We start from the raw sequence: 21,506 nt of genomic DNA on the forward strand, positions 1-21,506 counted from the left end.
TGCTGCATCGTCTCTGGGAGGCCGCCGGAGCAGGACGGAGGGACTCTGTGATTGCAGGTTTTCCCGGATTCAGATTTGATTGAATGTCTTTCATAAAATCATTTTTGTCTTTTTCTTTATCTAATGTGGAGAAGCGTGAACTCACAGGTGCTTTGGTACGTTTCTTTTGCTGCCAGATAAATATCTACATTTGTCTTTAAAAGGTTTACAGGCTAACATAGAGAAGATTCCTTTAGGTTCAGAGAACAGCAGAAACACGGCTGCCTTTCCAGTATTTGTTGAAACAAAAAGCTCCAAGAAGGAAAAAATTTCAAATACAACAAAGGAAAGAAAAAAAAGGAAAGAAAGGAGATATGGACACATTTAAAAAGATCTTTTTCTCTGATTTCCTTATAAAAACAAAACTCCTAAACACCCTTCATAGGAATTTGCCTAAAAGCAAAGTTACAACCACAAAGTGTCGCATCAGTCGTTCAACAAATCAAACCCCATCCCGGTCAGTGCAATGAGACACACACACACACACACACACACACACACACACACACACACACACACACACACACACACACACACACACACACACACACACACACACACACACACACACACACACACACACACACCCTAAAAAAGCTAAATAAAATAATCTTCTCTGCAACAAAAAAAAAGAAAGAAAGAAGAACAAATATATATATATATATATATATATATGTATATATACATGTATACTATTTACATTGTTATTCTACAGGTAATGCTGTACAAAGCACAAATACACACACACACACACACACACACACACACACACACACACGCGCGCGCCGACATCCACTCACAGTTCAATCATAAACAGTCCAACTACCTGTACATGTGTCTTCGCACCTGAAGTCAGGAGAGAGAGAGGTATTGAGTGTATGGCTTGAAGGAAAAACAATCGTCGTCTTTCAGCCGAAATCTTGAGCTGAAATCTGAACGTTAAGTCCTGGATCCATTAATATTCAGAGAGTCGGCGGCGGCGAGCGCCGTGACGTCTCGGCTTGATGAGCACCGGCGCACACGACCACGACCACGACCACACACACACGACCACACACACACACACACACACAGACACACACACACACACACACACACACACACACACACACACACACACACACACACACACACACACACACACACACAGACACACACACACCGGTGTCTCACACACACACTGAAGCACCATTTACTCAGAGCTCATTAAATGCCAGAAAACGGCTGCTGCCGCTCTGCAAACACACATTCGCACGTTTACACAACACACTCCAAACTACAGTGTCTATTGGTCCTCTGGTGGATCGCTCCGTCTCGTCGCTGTCACACTATAAGACCGTAAAACCTTCCGAGCCAGTGTGGTTCACAGCAAGTCTCTCCTTGGCCTCCAAGTCGCCGCCGTTCCTCCGCAGAGCCACTTCCTCTCAAAGTGCTCATGACCTCAGGGATTATTATTCCTGAATGTTCTATCCCAGGTCCCAGTGCCTCGGTCCACGTCTGCTTGAGGCTCAGACTCTGAGCAGACCGGATGCCTGTGGCGCCGGTACGGCCAGACCCGGTCCAGACCCGGTCCAGACCCGGTCCAGACCCGGTCCAGTGGGCCGGCTCTTTCTGCTACAAGGGACGAATCAACACGCAGAGCTGAGAGTCTTTGTCCTGATTGGCCTCCGTCCCTTGGTTCTGCTGACAGCAGTCGGCTCTGAGGACCGGGCCGATATGGGGATTCCTCTCGCCGCTGCCGTTACGACACGATGACGGCGCCGTCGGCGCTGACCAGCTGGCCCGTGGTGGGCTCGTACGTCCCGGCCAGGTAGAAGAGGTCGTTGGCTGCGCCGCCGGCTTGACGCTCTCGCGTCAGGTGGTCGTATTCGGCCCTGCTGACCACCTGGCAGCGGTGGGAGATGGTCTGGACGTCGTTTTCGTCCTCGTGGCTCGACTGGTACAAGGCGTTCTGGAACAGAGACGACGGGGTGAAGAAATGAGCAACGGAATTTATTCAACCGTCAACATTTCTAATAGTTTCCACAAGAGAAGCTGTAAAATGCATGACTGTTATGTTTTGTTTTGTTTTCACTCCCACTCGTTGGTTTTCTCAGGAGGAAGATCTTCTGCATGTTCTCGGCTCCATGTTGCTGCTCATGCTAAATACGCTGCTTTTTGCTATTTATTCAAAACAAACCAATGTTATTGTTGGCAGAAATGTAAAATGCATGACTTCCTGTGCTGCGGAGACCTTTCCCGGGAAGACCCACCTTCCACCACGTGTTCAGAAGTGCAAATGTTAACAGTTTCATAGAGCGAGAGGAAGTTCAATCATTCATATCAGAGGGGGAATAGGGAATAAAAGGGAGCAAAGTGGTAATATATTTATATGAAAATGTCACCGGCTTGTTACTTTGACCATTCCCCTTTTAGAAATCCTGCCTGCACTCCCCAGCCTCTACCTTGCCGTCGCGGTGTCGCTTCCCCAGGCGAGTCTCCTCCGGGTGGTAGAACCACTTGACCCTGACCACCATGCTGGAGCTCCACGACTCCCACAGGCTCTCCACTCGGCCCACGTAGGGCAGCTGAGGCCGGCCGGGCGACAGGAACACGGCGCAGTCTCCGACACGCACCGTCTCCTTGCCCCGCACGATGGCCTTGTAGAAAAGCTTGCGGGCTTTGCCCTTTAGTCCCCTCCTCTGTCGGAGAAGAAGAAAATAACATTCTAAGTCACCTTAATAACTGTGGAGACATTATTTCACCAAATGCCTGGTTCAGAGAAGTAATTTCAGTTACTTGTTGGGTTTGCTAAAGCCCTCATATCAGCAGAACGTCGGATTTAATCACCTTCCCAAGTTCAAATTTAGAAAATAAACATGGGAGGCGACTTTGTCCTTTTCATAGGAACACACACACACATACACACACACACACACACACACGCTCACACGCTCACACGCACACACGCACACACACACACACACACACACACACACACACACACACACACACACACACACACACACACACACACACACACACACACACACACACACACACACACACACACACACACACACACCATTTATTAAACCATCAGTGAAACTAATGTACAAGATAAAGCCACAGCCTTAGAAACAGCTATATTTTGATTTGTCAGTACCAACACACTCGCAGGGTCACCTTCGTTTTAAGCAGTGGACAGATGTGGTTGTGTTTACAATTGGAGCCGTTACTAAAACTGTTGTGCCCTCTTATCTCCGGATGTGACTCAATGTGAGGGATCACAAGTGTAAAGATTAATGGCACCAAATTGGCCTGATTGCGTTTGTGAGTAAAGTACGACACGACGGACCTGAGGAGGGCTTGGTTGCAAAATTCACTGTAATCAAGGTGTGACTCGGGCAGTTCCTACAAACTGAGGTACATTACTGTAGATAATATGATGGAAGTGGAAGAAAACTCCTCTATAGTTCTATAGTATCATCATAATCCTAATCATCATCATCATCATCATCATCATTATCAACAAAACGTTTGTTCAACAAGAAACACAGTATTAAAAAAAAGATGGCGGCGGTTGAAGCCTAACCTGCGTTGGGTTGCCAGACCATTTCCAGAGCTGTCGTCCAGGCAGCAGGGGCGCCAGGTTGGGCATTGGCTCAGGGGAGGACATCCTCTGCTTCTTGGACGCTCCTGCAGGTTTGATCTGCTGGCCTGCGGCGGCGCCGCTCTGGCTCTGATGGCTCATCACTCCCTCCTTCCTCTTCGCCGTGTTGCTGCTCGACATCACCCCTCCTTTTGAGAGAAACTCTGTTCTGTCCTCTGCTCTGTCGGCCCTGACCTTCGACCCCGCGGCGCCCATGCTGCCTTTAGCCATGTATCCGTGCGCCGGAGATGAGTTGGAGGTGGTCGGGTCGGGGTTCATGCTTTGTCTGTGCTTGTGTTTGTCCTGCTGGAGAAGAGCGCGGCGCAGCAGCACCGACGACTCTTCGTCAGAGGAGTAGGAGGAGTCGTTGTCCGAGGAGCAGAGGGACGAGGACGAGACTGAGCCGGACGAGGAGGAAGAGGAGGACGATGATGAGAAGCAAATAGAGAGGCGGGACAGGAAACGGCCGCCGCCTCGGTGGGATGAAACTGTTGTGCTTCTTCTTTGTGCTTCAAGGTCTCGAGCGTCGTCCTCGTCGTCCTCGTCCAGTTCGGAGTAGGAGCTGGGGCCATCGCTGGGGTAGTCCAGGCTGTAGTCCCCGCTCTGGACCCCCAGACCAGCTGGGAGAAGTTCCTTTCTCAGAGCGGGGACCCCCTTCAGGAGAGCCTCAGACCGGGACCCAGCACCATCTCTTTCCCCTCCTCCTTTCTTGCCATCCTTCGCCAGATGAGATGGTTGGATGAATCGCAGCGGCACCGCCGAGGAGGCGTGGCTCTTTCCTGCTCGTCCTCCAGCCCCGCCCAGCCGGAGCAAAGCTTTGCCGTTCTTCGTTTTCGGAGAGGTCACTCCTTCGTGGTCGAGCTTCACCAAGAAGTGCTTCCTGTCGCGCTCAATCACTGACTTCCTGCTTCCGGCGGTCATCGCCATGGCGACTGACGAGGAGGATGAAGAGGAGGACGGGTCCTGCAGACTCATGGTAGTTGCTGTTGGAACCGGCCGACCAGATGCAGAGGTTCCACTTCCAAACGTGGAGTAGCCGTTCGCGATGCTACTGAAAGAGTCGACTTCAAACGGAGAGCCGAAGATGCCTTTGATGGGCGTCGGCGGCGTGAGCGAGTGGGAGGCGGGCCGGTGGAACAGCCCCAAGTCCCGCTCCCGGATCTTCTTCTGGGTCTTACGCGACGTCCCGTTGAAGAGGAAGAAGTCAACCGGCGGCCGCTTTCTTTGCACGGACCAGTTCAACAAGGAAGTGCTGCCTTTGCTGACCAAGTCAGTCGCTGGGGCTCTTGTGTCGATCGCTTTAGGCACCGCATGGATTTTCTTGGGTCTGCCAACTGCGACATGAACGACAGGACAGGGCAGATATAAAACAATGTTTTTTTTTCCAGAACAGATTGTGATTGATTAGGTAACTAACTGTGTTGCTTAATCTTTCTATATTTTTATCTTCTTGATCTTGGCCCAGGCTGGCGTGTTTCAACATATCATCACTCAAGCTGCACCAAACCTGGAAAACCAGTCTCTCTCTCTCTTCCCTCCGACTGACAGCAGCTATGTGTGTGTTGACACACTAATAGCACTCTGCAAAATCATAAATATTCGGGTCATAGAGAGGGTAAAAAACGAGTCTCACACGAGAAATCATTGTACATTATAGACCTGCGATCGGCGGCGGCCTTTTTGACTTTAAGGCATCGGAGAATCGTCTGACAGTTGAACAGTAATTGTTGGGGAGATTGGATCTGCAGGGTGTGTGTTGGTGTGTGCAACCAGACGTAGCAGTCGTATTTCACAGGAAATACATAACATCGTCTCGCCGATATTCCGTCTCTTACACGTTATGAAAAGGAGTTAACCGTCTTCTTCTTCCTTACCTGGCCTTTTCTCCTGGGCTCTCCCTCCTTGCTCCTCATTGGCTGGCCTGTCTGCTGGTGCGTCTTTCTTCTCCTGGGCGGAGACTCTCCGCCCTCGCCGGCCAGGTGAGGTTAGAAGAGCGGGAGAAGGTTCAGCACCTGACAGAAAGGTATTGTTCAGAGTCAGCAGTAGTTTATGAATCAATTCATTCATGTGTGGCTCGGTTGGTCGAGCGGTCGCCTCGCACTTTGGGGCGATATAAATAAAATCAGTTTGTTTGTGTATTTTATGCTATTCCTGTTTCTCGGTAAAAATCAAACACACTCACAGCGTATTTGGTATCCTGGGGGAAGAAGTCTGATGTTGACGAGGGAAATTCTTCCTCTGTCTCCATCGTCAAACTCGACCATCACGCTGCCGTCCTTCTCCTCCTCGCTTGGCCCCCCTGATGAACAGGAAAATCAACATGAGTGGATTCAGGAGCTCCTGCATGCGGCGTGAGCTGCCCGGCGCTCAGCTGACCTCGGTGGACGTATCCAGGGTAAAGGCATCGAGAGCGCTCGCTCCAGTAGGCACACACTCGTATCCCTGCAGTCAGGATGGCCTCGGTCTGCGGCCGCACATCCAGCACCTGGTTAAAAACACCTTTGTTAGTGAAAGTCCACACAAAACGACAGGATGTGATGGAGGCGGCGCTCACTGCTTCCTGTAGGAGCTGCTCGAGCGAGTAAATCCTGGGCCGATTCCCGCGTTCGCCTTCGATAACGACGCTGAATCTGGGAGAGAAATCAGAAAAAATCAGCTTCCGAACAGGACAAGGGCAAAGAAAAAAAAAAAAAAAAGAAAGAAAGAAAAAATCAGCTTCTTGAAAAAGAAAACTCAGACTTTAATTTGTCACTTTTATTTTTAGCAAAATAACTCCTGTTGTTCCTGTTGTTGTTTTTTTTTAATGGATGTTTTGTTGCGCCTCTTCTGCTGGAAGTCATCTAGATATTCTGCTTTGTTAAGATCCAAACATTCAACCAGAACTGCACCGAGTTTTTCAACCAAATCAGACGACACTCTTGTCTTTTTGTGAGCAATTAGAAATAATGGACAAATAGTTCTATTTTTCATGTGAAATGCAGAGGAATCGCTGTCAGAAATCCAAATGGAAGTTCCTGCTTTGCTCGATAGATTGTGCAGCAGCTCTCACATGTCAGGCAGGTCCAGAGTTTGGACGCAGGCGGCGTACAGCAGCTCGTCCTCCTTGGAGATCAGGATCTTCAGCCCGTCGACCAACATCTCTTTACTCAGCACACAGTTTGGCAGCGCTGAGAGGAAAGGGGCGGAGCCGGAAGATGGATGGAGAAAGAACATAAAGGGTGAAATGCACATAATTTGTGAGTGTGTTGAATAATTGCTGTGTGAAGTGAGGAGGAGGGACAAAGAGCCAGGGAAAGAGGCGGCTACGCATGTGTGCAAAGAATTCAACATGCTTTTAAATCCTGCCTGGGTGCCTTTAGTAACAAACGATGTGTCAGCGCTCGTGCCCACCAGGTATTCTGCAAGGCATGTTGGGAGGAAGGTGCATCAGCGATTTCTCCTTCTCCTCCTCCTCCTCCTCCTCTTCCTCCTCTCCCTCAGAGAAGCTGCTCTCTTCATCCAGCCGGAAGTTGTCGTCGTCGGCGAAGCTCTGCAGCAGTCGGCTCACGGCGTGGCCTTTGTCCTGAACGGGAAAGACGACGGGACGTCAACGTGCGGAACGCAGGAATGATCCAGCAGCGACTGGATCAGGTCTGACATCACTGATGAACGGCGAGTAAAAAGCCTCCGCCGGCCGTCATGTGACACCCCAACGAAGCCTTCAGGACCTTTTCCCTCTTCACTTGCCTCCTTTCACTCACAGGTCAAAGGTCACATTGAGCAATAACTTCTGACCTGGCGAGTTTATTATTGAAGGACACTTCATGTCAGGTGGCACACGCACTCACACACACACACACACACACACACACACACACACACACACACACACACACACACACACACACACACACACACACACACACACACACACACACACACACGCGCGCGCGCAAACACACGATGCTAGCATCTGCAGACCGGTTTCAGCGAGTCTCTCTGAGGATGACAGATGAGTGATGAAGGAAAATGATCTGGCCCAACAGGTTCCTGCTTGTATTCAAGCTTTCCACAGCAGAAGCCATGAATTTCACCCACAGGAAGATGATGTGTGTTTGCGTGTGCGTAGGAGTATCTGCGCCGTCTTCTGGAGTTTTCCACATCAGGAGACCATATATTTCAGTCACTGAAGGTTTCGTCACCAGAGGGTATGGGTGATTATTTCCTTTTAGAGCTGGCAGTGTGTGTGTGTGTGTGTGTGTGTGTGTGTGTGTGTGTGTGTGTGTGTGTGTGTGTGTGTGTGTGTGTGTGTGTGTGTGTGTGTGTGTGTGTGTGTAGTTATGGCCAATGATTATCATGATATTTCTCTGTTTGGTTTTGAGTTATGTGTTTTTGGACGTTCCCTCACGATGAGTCAAAGACTAAGCCGACCTCGGGGCATTTCACTTTAAAGCGAACGCGGGTGTCTCGCCAACGGCTGCTTCCACAGATAAAGCCGGGCCAGTGGTGTGTTAGCTCAGCCGGCTTGCATACAAAGGCACACACATAACAAGAGCAAACCATATATTTGACAAAGTGACTGATTTACTGCTGACACTAAGCATCTCCCCATAGGGAGTAGAAGTTATTGGTGAGCAGTGTCAGTGCTAATCTACACGACTTCCAAACTTCCTGGCGAGGTGCGGCTCCGCCCAACAAGCCAGCAGTGAACTTAAGGGCTTTTCCAGATTCCTCCACACTTCACTGTTTCTCAGGCTTTATTTGCACACAGCAGAGGGCCAAAGGGAGTAAACCTTCTCTGAGTCACCTCTCCTCTTTCACACACAGTTCCAGTAAGTCACTGTCTGAACTTCTTCCCCACCAATGCCGTGTGTCGCAAAAACACACACACACACACACACACACACACACACACACACACACACACACACACACACACACACACACACACACACACACACACACACACACACACACACACACACACACACACACACACACACACACACACACACACAAAACCCTAGCAAGTCTCTCCTCGCTCATTAGCTCGTTTCCCAGATTACGACAGCAGAGCTTGATGGTGATACTCATTGTAAAACCTTTCTGTCACACCTCTATAATATCTATCGTCTCAGTTCAAGCTCCTGTGCTGAATCATCATGGTCACAAACTAATCATCACAAAAGTCTCATGCTCTCATTTTAGTAATGGATTTTTGAGAAACTGACCCACTACATTCCATTGCATTTTTTTATCCTGTTTTTTTGTTGACATTTGCAAATAAATTCCGTCTGATGACAGATGCAGAATGTAAATGTCAGTTTTCGAGTTCGCAACATGGAGGTGACTGAGCTGCATCATGAATTACTTTGGTCAGAGAGTAATTTTCTCTTGGGCATAAGTTAAATATGGCAGTATTATTGTAAACTTGTCCATCACCACGTCACGCTCTCAGTGTCCCACCTTTCCCTGGATGTTGTGTACTGCAGACGTCTTCTCGTCCTCCTTGCGAAGCCTCTTGGCCTCCAGCAGAGCTCTGTGGCCGTCTGCGTAGCTACAGCCCAGCGGCGGCGAGCCCCAGCTGGGCAGAGAGGCTCTGTTGGTCCCCCGGTGGTGCGGACGTCCCCGAGCGGTGCTGCTGTGGCCGGGCCTGCCGGGCAGCCGCCTCTGCTCCACGCTACGGGAGCTCACCAGGCCTGAGGAGAAACAGATTAGCAGGAATTGATTATGATGTTGAATATGAATGTGACGAAATCAAAACAGTTGCCAACCTGTAGGTCTAAGTTTTCACTGAAATCAGTTTGAATGTTTCCTAAAAGCTCAACAATGAACACTCAAGAAGCCAAGAATACTCATATGTAAAACCTCAGTGCTTCCAACATGGAGGGATGGAGCTAGAGCGCAGCCCTGTTTGTTCTTGAAACTTTTCAGAACTTCCCTCCTCAAAACACTTGAGACGATCATATGATCAAACCTATGGATGTGTGAAGTATTCTCACCAGAAGGTCCTGATCTCTTCTTACTCCTGACTCTTTGATTTGTCTGGAGTTTGGGGGACTGCGATGAAAAAGACCCGGCGGGAGCTTTTCTGGACGACGAGCTCATCTTGCTGTCACCTGCTCCGTCGTCACTGTCGTAGCTGCCGTCCTCGTCTTCTGTGGAATCACATCATCAGTATGATCAGCCGGCGCTCGCCCCGTCATTTGTATGTAAACAGTGTGAACCTGCTTGATGAGACGTATTGACAGCCAGCTTTCAAGATGCCTTTGCATGCAACCAACATCTCACAAGCCTGTGGCGGAATTTTCCTAATACTAAACAAATTAGGAAAAAAAAATTCTTAAAGAGTTAATAAAATGTTTGGGTTTTTTTCTTCCACTTATCGACTTCAAAGACCTTGACTAGTTTTAATACAATAATGATCAAATTGTTCTTCAACTGCAGAGATGGGCAGCAAATGAGATACTCATGTAACGCTACACACCACACACACACACACACACACACACACACACACACACACACACACACACACACACACACACACACACACACACACACACACACACACACACACACAGATCGTTATTGGCAGCTGTGTGTTGCTGACTGTGGGGGTTGTGTTGGGTGTCGACACGTCTCTGACACACTTGTCACTTACATGGCATTCTCGTCAACACTTCACCTCAGACACACACACACACACACACACACACACACACACACACACACACACACACACACACACACACACACACACACACACACACACAAGGCCAAAGGGTCATGGGAATCCTCTTTTTTTCTTTTCGTTTTTTTTTCTCAAAGTTTGTCATTTTCATATCGGACCTCCTCTCCAGTTAAAAAGATAAAAGTTTTGATGGGAGATTTTAAACTTCCTTTTCCTCGGGGCCTTAATGGAGGGGAAGTGAGGGGTGAGACATTCTGGACGGGACCGGTTGAGGGCTCACGTTACGGTGCGCTGATGAGTTGAGCGGCGGCTCGGCTGCAGGCCTGCCTCAAGCCGTTAACGGTTTTAACGGTGTGACAGACGAGCTGGGAAGCGAGAGCCGACCCCTGATGACGGCAAAGGTTTCACTCAGACGCTTCACACACATGCGGCTGGACTTCAGGAGCTGAATCTCATAAAGTCCAGTCCATGTTTCCTATCAGTTGAATAAACCTCTGAACTCAACCAGCCTGTGATTTATTCCAGTCTGCATGAACCCAGTGCTGATTGTCTTTCATTTACACTCTTATTGGCCGCAGCTTTGCTGGATCATAGCAGGATCACACAGCAGATAAAAAAAACCCGGCTTGTTGACAGGACATAACTTACCGTGGTCCGAGCTCTCGCTGTCACTCTCCTCTCTGACTTCATGCTTCTCCGTAGCCCGGCCGTCCTTGTGGTGAGTTCTGTTTGACTTGATGTTGTTCAGTACTTTGGGCTTTCGACCCCTCTTCCTTTGAATGGCCTGATCGGCAGCCTGGTTCTGCTGCAGATCTAATAAAAACAACGGGAGCAAAGGGAACAAGTTTCATTATGGGGTCCTACATGATAAACAAAAGGTGAGCGTATATATTCATTATTCTCCCTCAGTCTGCACCTTGTCCTCCAGGTCTACCGTGGCTTTTCGAGGCGCCTCCCTCGCTGCAGTGCAGCATGGCTGCTGAAGAGGCGCCACGCTTTGTTGCAGCCTTCTGCTTGAGCTGGGTCACCCGCCTGGCCAGCCTGGCGCTCAGGACACTGGGTCGACCTCTGTGCTTGCAGCGAGCCTTTATCTGCAGACCGACAGAGGAGAAAGAAATTATTTGCTCACTTCTTTCTGCTAATTGAAACCAGAAAACCAGTGGCGACAGGAAGACGTTAGACTGTGTGTATGGAGGAGTTGAGTTTTGTCTGAATCACTGGGAATCATTCAGCCTCACGATCCCTCAACACTTTACATGTTTTAAAGGATTGAAAGCTGGTTTTAAGTAGGATTAAGTTTGGTTAAACTAAGAGTTAATGTGAGAATGAATCACAACACTGTGGGTGTGTTCATATTCATTATTGTTGTGGGAAACAGAATCTGTTCACACACTGACAAAGCGAGGACCTGCTCGTCCTCGTGTGGACAAAAAGTCAGCCTCCATGTGTATTTTCTGCGGCGGTGGGCTGACCTGCGCGGCGCTGAGGGTGCTGAAGCCATGATTGGACATCGAACTCCTTGTTTTCTCTCCCAGTAAATTCAGGCCGGCCCTGGAAAACATCAAAACACAGCGGAGACGCGGAGAAATGAGAATTTATCATACATAGAACAAATGACAGGATCGACCTGATCACACATCTCCTCTCCCTTGAGGATGATATTCTCTCTCACGCTGCCTCGCCGCTCTCTTCTTTCTAGTTTCACTTCCATCTCTGTTGGGTTCATTCATTGTCTCTCTCTCTCTCTTCCCACTCTTCTTTTCTGTCTCATAACTTTGATGAGCTAAAAGCTCCGTCGACCGTCTGCGCAGCTTGACAGCAAACAAGAATATTCAGCAGCCCTGCGAATATGAAACTCCGCTGAATCACCACATAAAAGCATAAGAATTATCTGGTGTGAAGAAGAGAGAGAGAGAGAGAGAGGAGGATGGTTGAGGGGGAAGGGAGAGAGATGGAGAGCGAGATGAAGCAGTCTCCAGGGAGTCTGTCCGCTGACCGGAGCTTCAGGGCTCAATCGATAAACACTAACCTCTATTGAACACTCCTCCTCCTCCTCCTCTCCCTTCTCCTCTTCCTCTTCCTCCTCCTCCTCTGTCTTTCCTCACTGCTTGTATTCTCTCTCTCTCTCTCTCTCTCTCTCTCTCTCTCTCTCACACACACACACACACACACACTGTTAGCAGCTGGTGTCTGAAGCAGGTGAATCCAATATTCCTAGAGAGGGAAGGTTTGGCTCTCAGCATCCCGACTCGTGGGAGAGGGAGAGGAGAGGAGAGGAGAGGAGAGGAGAGGAAGAATTCCTTCACGTCAGACTTTGTGTCACAAATCAACTCCTAAACTCTCGTTCATGTCAGTTATTGTAGAATCAGACCTTCAGCTCATCTCACTGTGAGGAAAAGATTTATTAACCCTTCATGAACCGGAGACATATTTGCATATTCGCTGCAACCAGACTGTGTTTGAAACGACATTGTTGTTTTCAAGATGAACTTTTGTGAACCAAGTGATCAATAAACCGTCATCTAATATTTGGTGACTGTTCCTTTCATGATTACGATGCTGCTGTGTTGTAATGCAAGTCTAATGAGGGACTCTTCCTCCTGGTCCTAGACAGCAAGCAACCAAACATTTACTGAACTGCAACAAGATCTTTCTCTGTTGAGACTTTTTACTGAGAAACCGAGAGAAATATCCTGAGATGACATCCCTTAGTGTACTACTTCAATGAGTTCCTACTGTAATGAATTTCCTGAAACACACAGGAAGAAACAGGAATTATGCAAATGCCTCATCAGGTCTTATTGTTTGAAAACTATTCTTTTAAAGAGAATATTCTGTTACTCGGTGATTATTCACTTTAAATGCAAACCTTTTTCAAGACAACGCAGGATCTTATTATTCCCTGAAGAACTCGACAGTCTCACTAGAAAATAAAATATCCACTACAGATTTGTTGTTGGCACTCCAGTGATTCTTGCAACTTTCCGAAACCAACAATCACCGCATGAAGTTTCCATTTCAACTTTGTCGTGTGTCTTTTTCTTTTTTTTTTACCTTGTTTATCAAGCGTTCAACTTTTTTCAATACAACAATACACACATTTTGTCAAAACCGCAGTTCATCACACATAAGCCACTGCTGTGACTGACAGAGGAGGAAATCACAGCAGTGCAGCCATTCAGGAAACCCTCCCCAAAATATATACACCGCCGCTGCAGCTCCGCCTTAATGTCGGCTTCATATCGTTTTACTCCCAACCCACATCGCTCAGGACAAGATGAAGGCGTAAACAAATGATACACCGACTGGTAATAACAACAGAAATCCTGTTCAGGCACGAAGCAACCGGCTCAACTAATTAAACAACTTCGGTGTGTGTGTGTGTGTGTGTGTGTGTGTGTGTGTGTGTGTGTGTGTGTGTGTGTGTGTGTGTGTCAGTATGAAAGTGTGCATGTCTGAAGTGTTAAACAATGTGTGGCTGTGTGTTGCAGCTCGCGGGGTTCTGTGTCGAGTCATTTATCACTGTAAGAACTGCACATCAGGACTGAGTCCGGCTGTATTAATAAATGCTGGAGGTTCACGTGGAATCAGGACATAATCAATACAAGTGATAAATATGATTAAAAGTGATTAATGGTGATTAATGAAGCCCTCATCTCCATTACCTTCTCTCATTAAAAATCACACCCAGCTCACAGCTCCCATCACATCATCCACTCAGTGTGTGTGTGTGTGTGTGTGTGTGTGTGTGTGTGTGTGTGTGTGTGTGTGTGTATGAGCAACTCCTTCCAGTGCCCAATCAAGCAAATCATCAGCTATAGAGCATTCGAATCAATTCAGCTGAAGAAGAACTCCTTGAAAATCAACCGTGCCTTTCACTAAAAACACAAACAGAAATCAGGATGAATGAGCGGGGCTCGCCAATCACTCTGATTATACCGACGCAACACCAGGAGACTGACCGGAGTCTTTTGGCGCCGTCTGCAGCAGCTGGGCCGGGGGTGGACCTGCGCTTGCGGGGGCGGCCGGGCCCCCGGCGAGCTGGACTATGAGACGTCTCCTCTCTCCTGCACAGAGGTGGGAAGACAAGAGAAAGAGGAGGAGGAGGAGGAGGAGGAGGAGGAGGAGGAGGAGGAGGAGGAGGAGGATGGAGAAAGATTAAAGATGCCGTCAGGACAGTAAGAGAAATCAGGAGGAAGCTTGAATCGGCTGCAGGTCAAAATGCATTAAGTATGAGCAGGAAGCAAGTCCTGATAAATCAGGAGGATGCAGCATGAAAGCAGAATGTGTGTGTGTGTGTGTGTGTGTGTGTGTGTGTGTGTGTGTGTGTGTGTGTGTGTGTGTGTGTGTGTGTGTGTGTGTGTGTGTGTGTGTGTGTGTGTGTGTGTGTGTGTGTGTGTGTGTGTGTGTGTGTGTGTGTGTGTTGCCTGGACTCACTGGTGGTCGTGTTTCCTCTGTAGTTTGGCCAGTTCCCTCTGTTTCTCTTTGTAGCGGCGCTGTAGCTCAGCCAGCTGGACACGCATGGCCAGCTCCTCCCCTCCCATCGTCTCCATGGAGCCCTTCACTGGGCACACCTGACACACACACACACACACACACACACACACACACACACACACACACACACGCACACACACACACACACACACACACACACACACACACACACACACACACACACACACAGCAGAGGAATTCAAATGCTGAACACAAACTTTCTTCCATTCAGGAGGTATGCAGCCGGCTGCTGCCGTTACCTTCCTGAAACCAAAAGCACATTTCATCACCAAAACAGCTGATTGTTGCTGCTTCGACACTTAAAAGACATTTTAAAGAGTCCGAAATTTAACAGTCAAATACACTGACTTGGAGGAGGCGGCGTTACTTTTGGATTTCATGAGGAAGTAACAGTACTGATCCGTGTTACTCACTGTGAGGCTCATTATAATTTTCTATACCACATTTTCTATTCCATTGCAAATCACAAGTGTTTTTAAGTAATTGGTATGGTGTGTGTGATTTTCTTGTCTCATCTGATGTTTGGAATAAAACTCTTGAATTAAAATGTAAGAATGCTTCACGTCTTCCTCTCTTTAATACGCCCGAGGTATTTAGGGTCAGTAGAAAACATGTATGTCTATTGTTCAACACTTCAACAACCTGTGTGCTGCCATGAATGATTTATGATTGCACGCATACATAAGCTGCATAAAAGACGGGTTCAGTTGAGCCTCACCGGCTCGTGGCGAGGCGTCCAACTGCACTTCCTCCGCAGGTTGAGCCTCTTCCTGATCGGACACCGCCGGTCGTCCCTGGCGTCCACGGCCCCTCCCCCCATCTCCAGGGCACGAGCAGCCGCCAGCGTCGCCAGACTGTGGAGGTCAAAGGTCAGCGTGTCCTCACCTGCGGGGAGATGGATTGTTTAGGTTGAGATTGGTACATCACACAGCGGCTGACACGCTGTTATAAAACATGTTGTGTTGCTGAACGGATTTATCTCTGCAGCGGTGAAACCATGCCTTGAAAAGTGGTGATATTTATGATATTAGCTGTGTAGTTTATTTGATGTATGCTGGTGTTCGTACCTAATCGTACACACACACACACACACACACACGAGGGGGTGTGGTAGAGAACCATCTCTACATCTGTCACTGTCATTAACTCTGTCATTGTAACAGCACAAGTAGATGAAACGGAATATTCATGAGACACACACACACACACACACACACACACACACACACACACACACACACACACACACACACACACACACACACACACACACACACACACACACACACACACACACACACACACACGATCTGATGCAAATATAACAGTCATTCTGAATACACACATGCACCTACAACATTTTCGCTGAGCTACGCAGACGTGGGCAAACTGCAGGAGTGTGTGTGAGGGAGAACTGGAAAGAAGGAGATCCACGGGTGGTAAGAAGAGGAGGAGGAGGAGGAGGAGGACTGCAACGCCGTGAGAAGAAGGGAGGGAGGGGATGGGGAGTAAAGGGGAGGAGAAGCAATAAGAGGCAAAGTGTTTATTGAGCTATCTATTTATTCTCCTACATCTCCTCATTATGAACATGGACAGAATCCAATTTTCCCTTGGAGGAGAACAGAGGAGAGAAGAGGAGGAGTAGGAGAGGAGGAGGAGGAGAAGAGCTTGGAGGAGGAGAAGCAGAGAGGAGAGGAGAGGAGAGGAGAGGAGAGGAGAGGAGAGGAGAGGAGAGGAGAGGAGAGGAGAGGAGAGGAGAGGAGAGGAGAGGAGAGGAGAGGAGAGGAGAGGAGGAGAGGGTCACTCACATTCTGCACTGGAGGTGCTTGGCCTATACACTGACATCTGACATTATTAAAACCTGAGTGCGTGAGTGGGAGAAGGAATCAGAAATGTGGTAAACAGACAGAGAGAGAGAGAGAGAGAGAGAGAGAGACAGAGAGAGAGAGAGAGAGAGAGAGAGAGAGAGAGAGAGAGAGAGAGAGAGAGAGAGAGAAGACGGCGTCATGAGAGGACAGGTAACTCCTGGGATTGAGTGGGAAGGAACAGAAAGACGTGGCTTCGTCCTGCCGCCGCTCACAGAGGTCACTGCCGTCTCATCTGTCAGACCTCTGAGCCAATGGCGTGCTCCGATTACCCTGACAGGGTGACATCACCGCTGACATCACCACCTGGGTTAGTATCCTGGAGGATGGCCACAATCGATAGATACCTTCCGCCCACAGCACGCCGCACGCACACACACACGCACACACACACACACACCTTGGCTCAGTAATAACACAGTACTGTGTGTCTAACGGGGGTTAGGGTGTAATAAGACGCTGCTCTGGGGATTTCAAGGGGAAAAACAAAAACAGAGGAGGAAAATTAAAAACCATTAGAGTTGATGTGGGCCTGGTCATCATTAGAGGCCATTAAAGAAGTTCACTGAGATTACATTTTGATATAAAGAAAATATGAAGGAATAAAGCAAACTTCCCTGCCTTTGTGTGAATAGAAATAATTGTGCTAATTTGTAAGAGGAGAGGGAAGGAGCATCTCTGCATTCCTTAATCTGTAATTGTGATCTCCAGTGAGCAGCTGAGATATCCATCTGCATGGAGCAGCGCCAGAACTGCGTCTGTCTGGGATTGGTTTCATCTCTCAAACGCATTCGCAACGACAACACGCCATCAGAGGTATTAATAACATACTATGTGACGAGGCCAGAGCGGGTTTCAAATAAATGTGTTGCAATTTTACAATGTTTTCTACGCCATGACAGGACTTATTGATTTCACACCTATTACACATGCTGACCACGTGCATGCACATGTAAACAAATGCATACTCTCTCTCACACGCACGCACGCACGCACGCACGCACGCACGCACGCACGCACGCACGCACGCACGCACGCACGCACGCACGCACGCACGCACGCACACGTGGCAGCTGAGCGACTTATGATTTTTACACTTATTAATTCCGTCAACAAGGCTTGCAGAGGCAGGATTTACACACAAGATTACATTGGTTTAATAAAAAAGAAAAAAAGAAAAAGAAGAAGCGTGTGAGGGAGGAAAAAAATAACAAAGAGGAGGAGGAAGAGGAAGAGGAGGAGGAGGAGGAGACGCAGGGAGGGAGCAGGCAGCCTGGTGGAGAGACGCACAGACTCCGATAGAGGAGAGCGAGGATTCATCTGGGATTACTTAACAGCTTACACACACACACACACACACACACACACACACACACACACACACACACTGGCATAAATAAAAACACTTTCTCTCAGAGGGACGAGGGGAAAATAGGAGCGCTTACAGGAGAAGTGTTTTAAAGGAAAGGGTCTAATTAGCAAAGCAAGACGCCAGGGCCTGGGGGACACGCTGGGCAGGGTGTGTGTGTGTGTGTGTGTGTGTGTGTGTGTGTGTGTGTGTGTGTGTGTGTGTGTGTGTGTGTGTGTGTGTGTGTGTGTGTGTGTGTGTGTGTGTGTGTGTGTGTGTGTGTGTGTGTGTGTGTGTGTGTGTGTGTGTCCTAGCTTGTTTCTAAAGCTGAGCTTACTTGTCCATTCCTTTGTCCCCTTCATAGGAACACACACACACACACACACACACACACACACACACACACACACACACACACACACACACACACACACACACACACACACACACACACACACACACACACACACACAGTTGGAGGGAATCTGTGTCGTAGTGACGTAGTGATGTGAGACACTTCTGGGGGAAACTCACATCATTCATTGTGTTTGAGGAGGAAAAAAAGAGATTGGTGTCATAGATTTTTTTTTCCTTGATCTAATTTCCAGACGTATTTAAATCCTTTTCATGACAACATAGAGTGCAAATTGTAACCCAGCAGTAAATAGATGTCATTTCATTTTGGGATCCGTTGCCTGAGAAGAAATGAAATGATTCTCACCTTCAGCGTCTTTTCCTCTGCTCTCCCTGTTCCTTTGCTGGATCTTCAGCTCGGCCAGTTCCCCCAGTATCTCCATGCCGTGGTGAGGCGAGCCGCATGCCGCCGGGTCCACGGGCGCCGGCGGGTACAAGGCGTCTCTGCTGGCGCACAGAGCGGCAGCGATCAGGAGCTCCAGGCTCCACATGTAGGCCCCTTGGAGCTGGGTGGCGCTCTCCGAGGGGGACGGGACTGCAGAGGTAGATTGGGGAGATGCAGGAGAACTACCTGGTAATTCTACAACGTCCACACTTGGACTCATGACACTCTCTTCTTGGTTCTCCTCCTCAATATCCTCAACCACCTCTACGTTCTCTAAATCTTTCTCCTCCGCCTCCTCTTCCTCAGGCTCCACAGACACAGAGAAAATACATTCTGCTGGTTCAGGCTCCACTTTTTTTTCTCCCTTGTCCTCCTCCATGTCCTCGTTTCCATGCTCCTCATCACCCTCCTGCTCTTTGGATAGCTTGGCCTCCTTCAGGCCAGCCTCCTGGCCTAGGCAGCCCAGAGAGAGCTCTACTTTTAGGGTTTTGCCCGTGGCTGTGGCTGGGCAAGATGGATCTGGGAAAGGGCATGGCGGCAATCCAGAATTCTTGCAGTGGGGCTCGGAGACAGAGCATCCGCTTGTTTCCTTCCTCCCCTCCTCTGTAACTCCACTCTGGGATTCCACCACTTCGCTGTCTTTCACATTCTCTTCTTTCTCCGGCTCTGCCCCTACAGTGAACGGTGGGATGCGGCGTGGGATGGACTTGGACTCTGGCTCAGTCGGCTCTTCCTCCACCGTTGGTTCTTCAGCCCGTCGGGCTTCGGGAGGCGACGGCCCGGCCTTGTAACCCATAGGAATCGAAGGGAAGGAGTAAACCGGTGGCAAATCTAAAAGGAGAGAGAAAAGTTGTAATCTTTTGTTTTTTAATACATATATATATATATATATATATATATATATGTATTAGAGTGCAAATATATATGTGTATATATATGTGTGTATTTGTATTTGTATTTGTATTTGTATTTGTGTGTGTATATAAATATATATATATATATACACACACAAACCGCCTGGACGGTATATCAGACTCCAGATTGACAAAGAATAAAATGAATGCATTGATTTATGAAAAATTCAAATCTCAAGTTATCATTGTTTTAAATTTTTGTTATTTTTCTCTGCCTGACAAGACACATGAATAGAAAACCCAGAGAATGTGTGTGAATGTGTGTGTGTGTGTGTGTGTGTGTGTGTGTGTGTGTGTGTGTGTGTGTGTGTGTGTGTGTGTGTGTGTGTGTGTGTGTGTGTGTGTGTGTGTGTGTGTGTGTGTGTGTGTGGAAATGTGAGTATATAGATCTACGTGGGATATTGATGACACCCTGCCGTTTCCCTGTGATTGCAGCACCGGCCCTGTCACCCCTGCTCTCCTATTATTGATGGTATCCCTCCGCCCCCTGACAACACAGCTGGATGAATGCGTATCCTTCCGCCTGTACTTCTCAAGGACCCCTGAAGGATAAGGAGGCTCTGTCAGAGGATTTCACTGACCTTCCTATTGTGACACACCGACACAAGCTGCCGGGTCACCAGCGACACACAAAGAGTGGCCATATGCTTTCTCTGACCTTAATGGCCGCCGCCCCTCTTTAGCTTGCTCACAAGAAAGTACACACACACACACACACACACACACACACACACACACACACACACACACACACACACACACACACACACACACACACACACACACACACACACACACACACACACACACACACACTCAAGGACACAGAGTATGGGATCAGCCACGCTTCAAACAATTTCTGCAAAATCAAAAGAATACCATGCTTCAAAGCCATTTGCTATATTTCAACAGCAGGGGCCTCCATCTCTCAATCTCTTTTTTCTTCCACAGTACATCTCTCTGTCTCTCCATCCTGTTTTCTGTCTTTATAATGTTGTTATCTGATGGTTCGGCCTTCTGGTACGCAACATTAGATTCAACCTCTCATTCATTAACCTGCAGACGTCAAAGCAGACACATGAACACACCTGGTTCCAGGGATTGTGGGTAATCTTGCGGCGGCTGTCCCTCTCCTCGTTCGTTGCCTCTCTCCAGCCCTTTGGGGAGGTGCGACGGCGCCGGGCTGAGTGCCGGTGAGCGCGGCGCCGCCGCCGCTGGGCTGGGAGCCGGGGTCAGAGGATTTGGTGGGTGTGGCCGTGTGGAGGGGGAGTGGTAGCAAGGTGATTGACGGCTGCTTAGACACACCCCAGGGGACGGCGTGGACGACTTTGGCGGAGGGGGCGTGTGAGAGAATGGCTTGGCTACGTGGGAGGCCGTCGATGAAGAGGAGGAAGACGCCGGAGTTCTGGGGGCTGCTGATTCATGAGGAGAGTCTTCCATCGTGATCGCATGGTCGTCATGTTTACTCTTGGAAGACAAAATGGAAAATTATAAACCAAAACACTAATGACCTTTTCTTTTCTTTTTTTTAATTTACATACATTTAAATAATACAATAATTTAAAGAAATGTTAGGCTCAGTTAAGAATGATGACTCCACTAAAACAAGTGATGTAGCTTGTTGTTTAACAGGACAAACCACACACATTAATACAAATAATACCAGGATGAAAACACAGATACTGCAGATATGAGAACACAAAAGCACGACAGCAACAC

At 48.4% G+C, this 21,506-nt stretch overlaps 1 protein-coding gene across 1 annotated transcript in view; it reads right to left on the reverse strand.

The window, feature by feature from the left end:
• Window positions 1–787: 787 nt before the first annotated feature.
• The window catches only part of bahcc1b (BAH domain and coiled-coil containing 1b), a gene marked incomplete at its 5' end in the record, with an annotated part of 48,237 nt that continues 27,518 nt past the window's right edge, over window positions 788–21,506 (reverse strand). Inside the window, 19 exons of the mRNA XM_080479705.1 lie at window positions 788–1,990; window positions 2,484–2,720; window positions 3,614–5,004; window positions 5,545–5,682; window positions 5,853–5,969; window positions 6,047–6,155; window positions 6,225–6,300; window positions 6,720–6,837; window positions 7,061–7,232; window positions 9,116–9,348; window positions 9,652–9,807; window positions 10,992–11,156; window positions 11,260–11,434; window positions 11,816–11,894; window positions 14,306–14,410; window positions 14,781–14,917; window positions 15,580–15,746; window positions 18,796–19,704; window positions 20,876–21,254. Coding sequence (XP_080335831.1) covers window positions 1,781–1,990; window positions 2,484–2,720; window positions 3,614–5,004; window positions 5,545–5,682; window positions 5,853–5,969; window positions 6,047–6,155; window positions 6,225–6,300; window positions 6,720–6,837; window positions 7,061–7,232; window positions 9,116–9,348; window positions 9,652–9,807; window positions 10,992–11,156; window positions 11,260–11,434; window positions 11,816–11,894; window positions 14,306–14,410; window positions 14,781–14,917; window positions 15,580–15,746; window positions 18,796–19,704; window positions 20,876–21,254 — 5,073 coding nt within the window. The 3' untranslated portion in view covers window positions 788–1,780. The remainder of the gene's footprint in view (window positions 1,991–2,483; window positions 2,721–3,613; window positions 5,005–5,544; window positions 5,683–5,852; window positions 5,970–6,046; window positions 6,156–6,224; window positions 6,301–6,719; window positions 6,838–7,060; window positions 7,233–9,115; window positions 9,349–9,651; window positions 9,808–10,991; window positions 11,157–11,259; window positions 11,435–11,815; window positions 11,895–14,305; window positions 14,411–14,780; window positions 14,918–15,579; window positions 15,747–18,795; window positions 19,705–20,875; window positions 21,255–21,506) is intronic.

This window comes from Lipophrys pholis (genome assembly GCF_963383615.2).
Source record: "Lipophrys pholis genome assembly, chromosome: 1".
NCBI lineage: Eukaryota > Metazoa > Chordata > Actinopteri > Blenniiformes > Blenniidae > Lipophrys > Lipophrys pholis.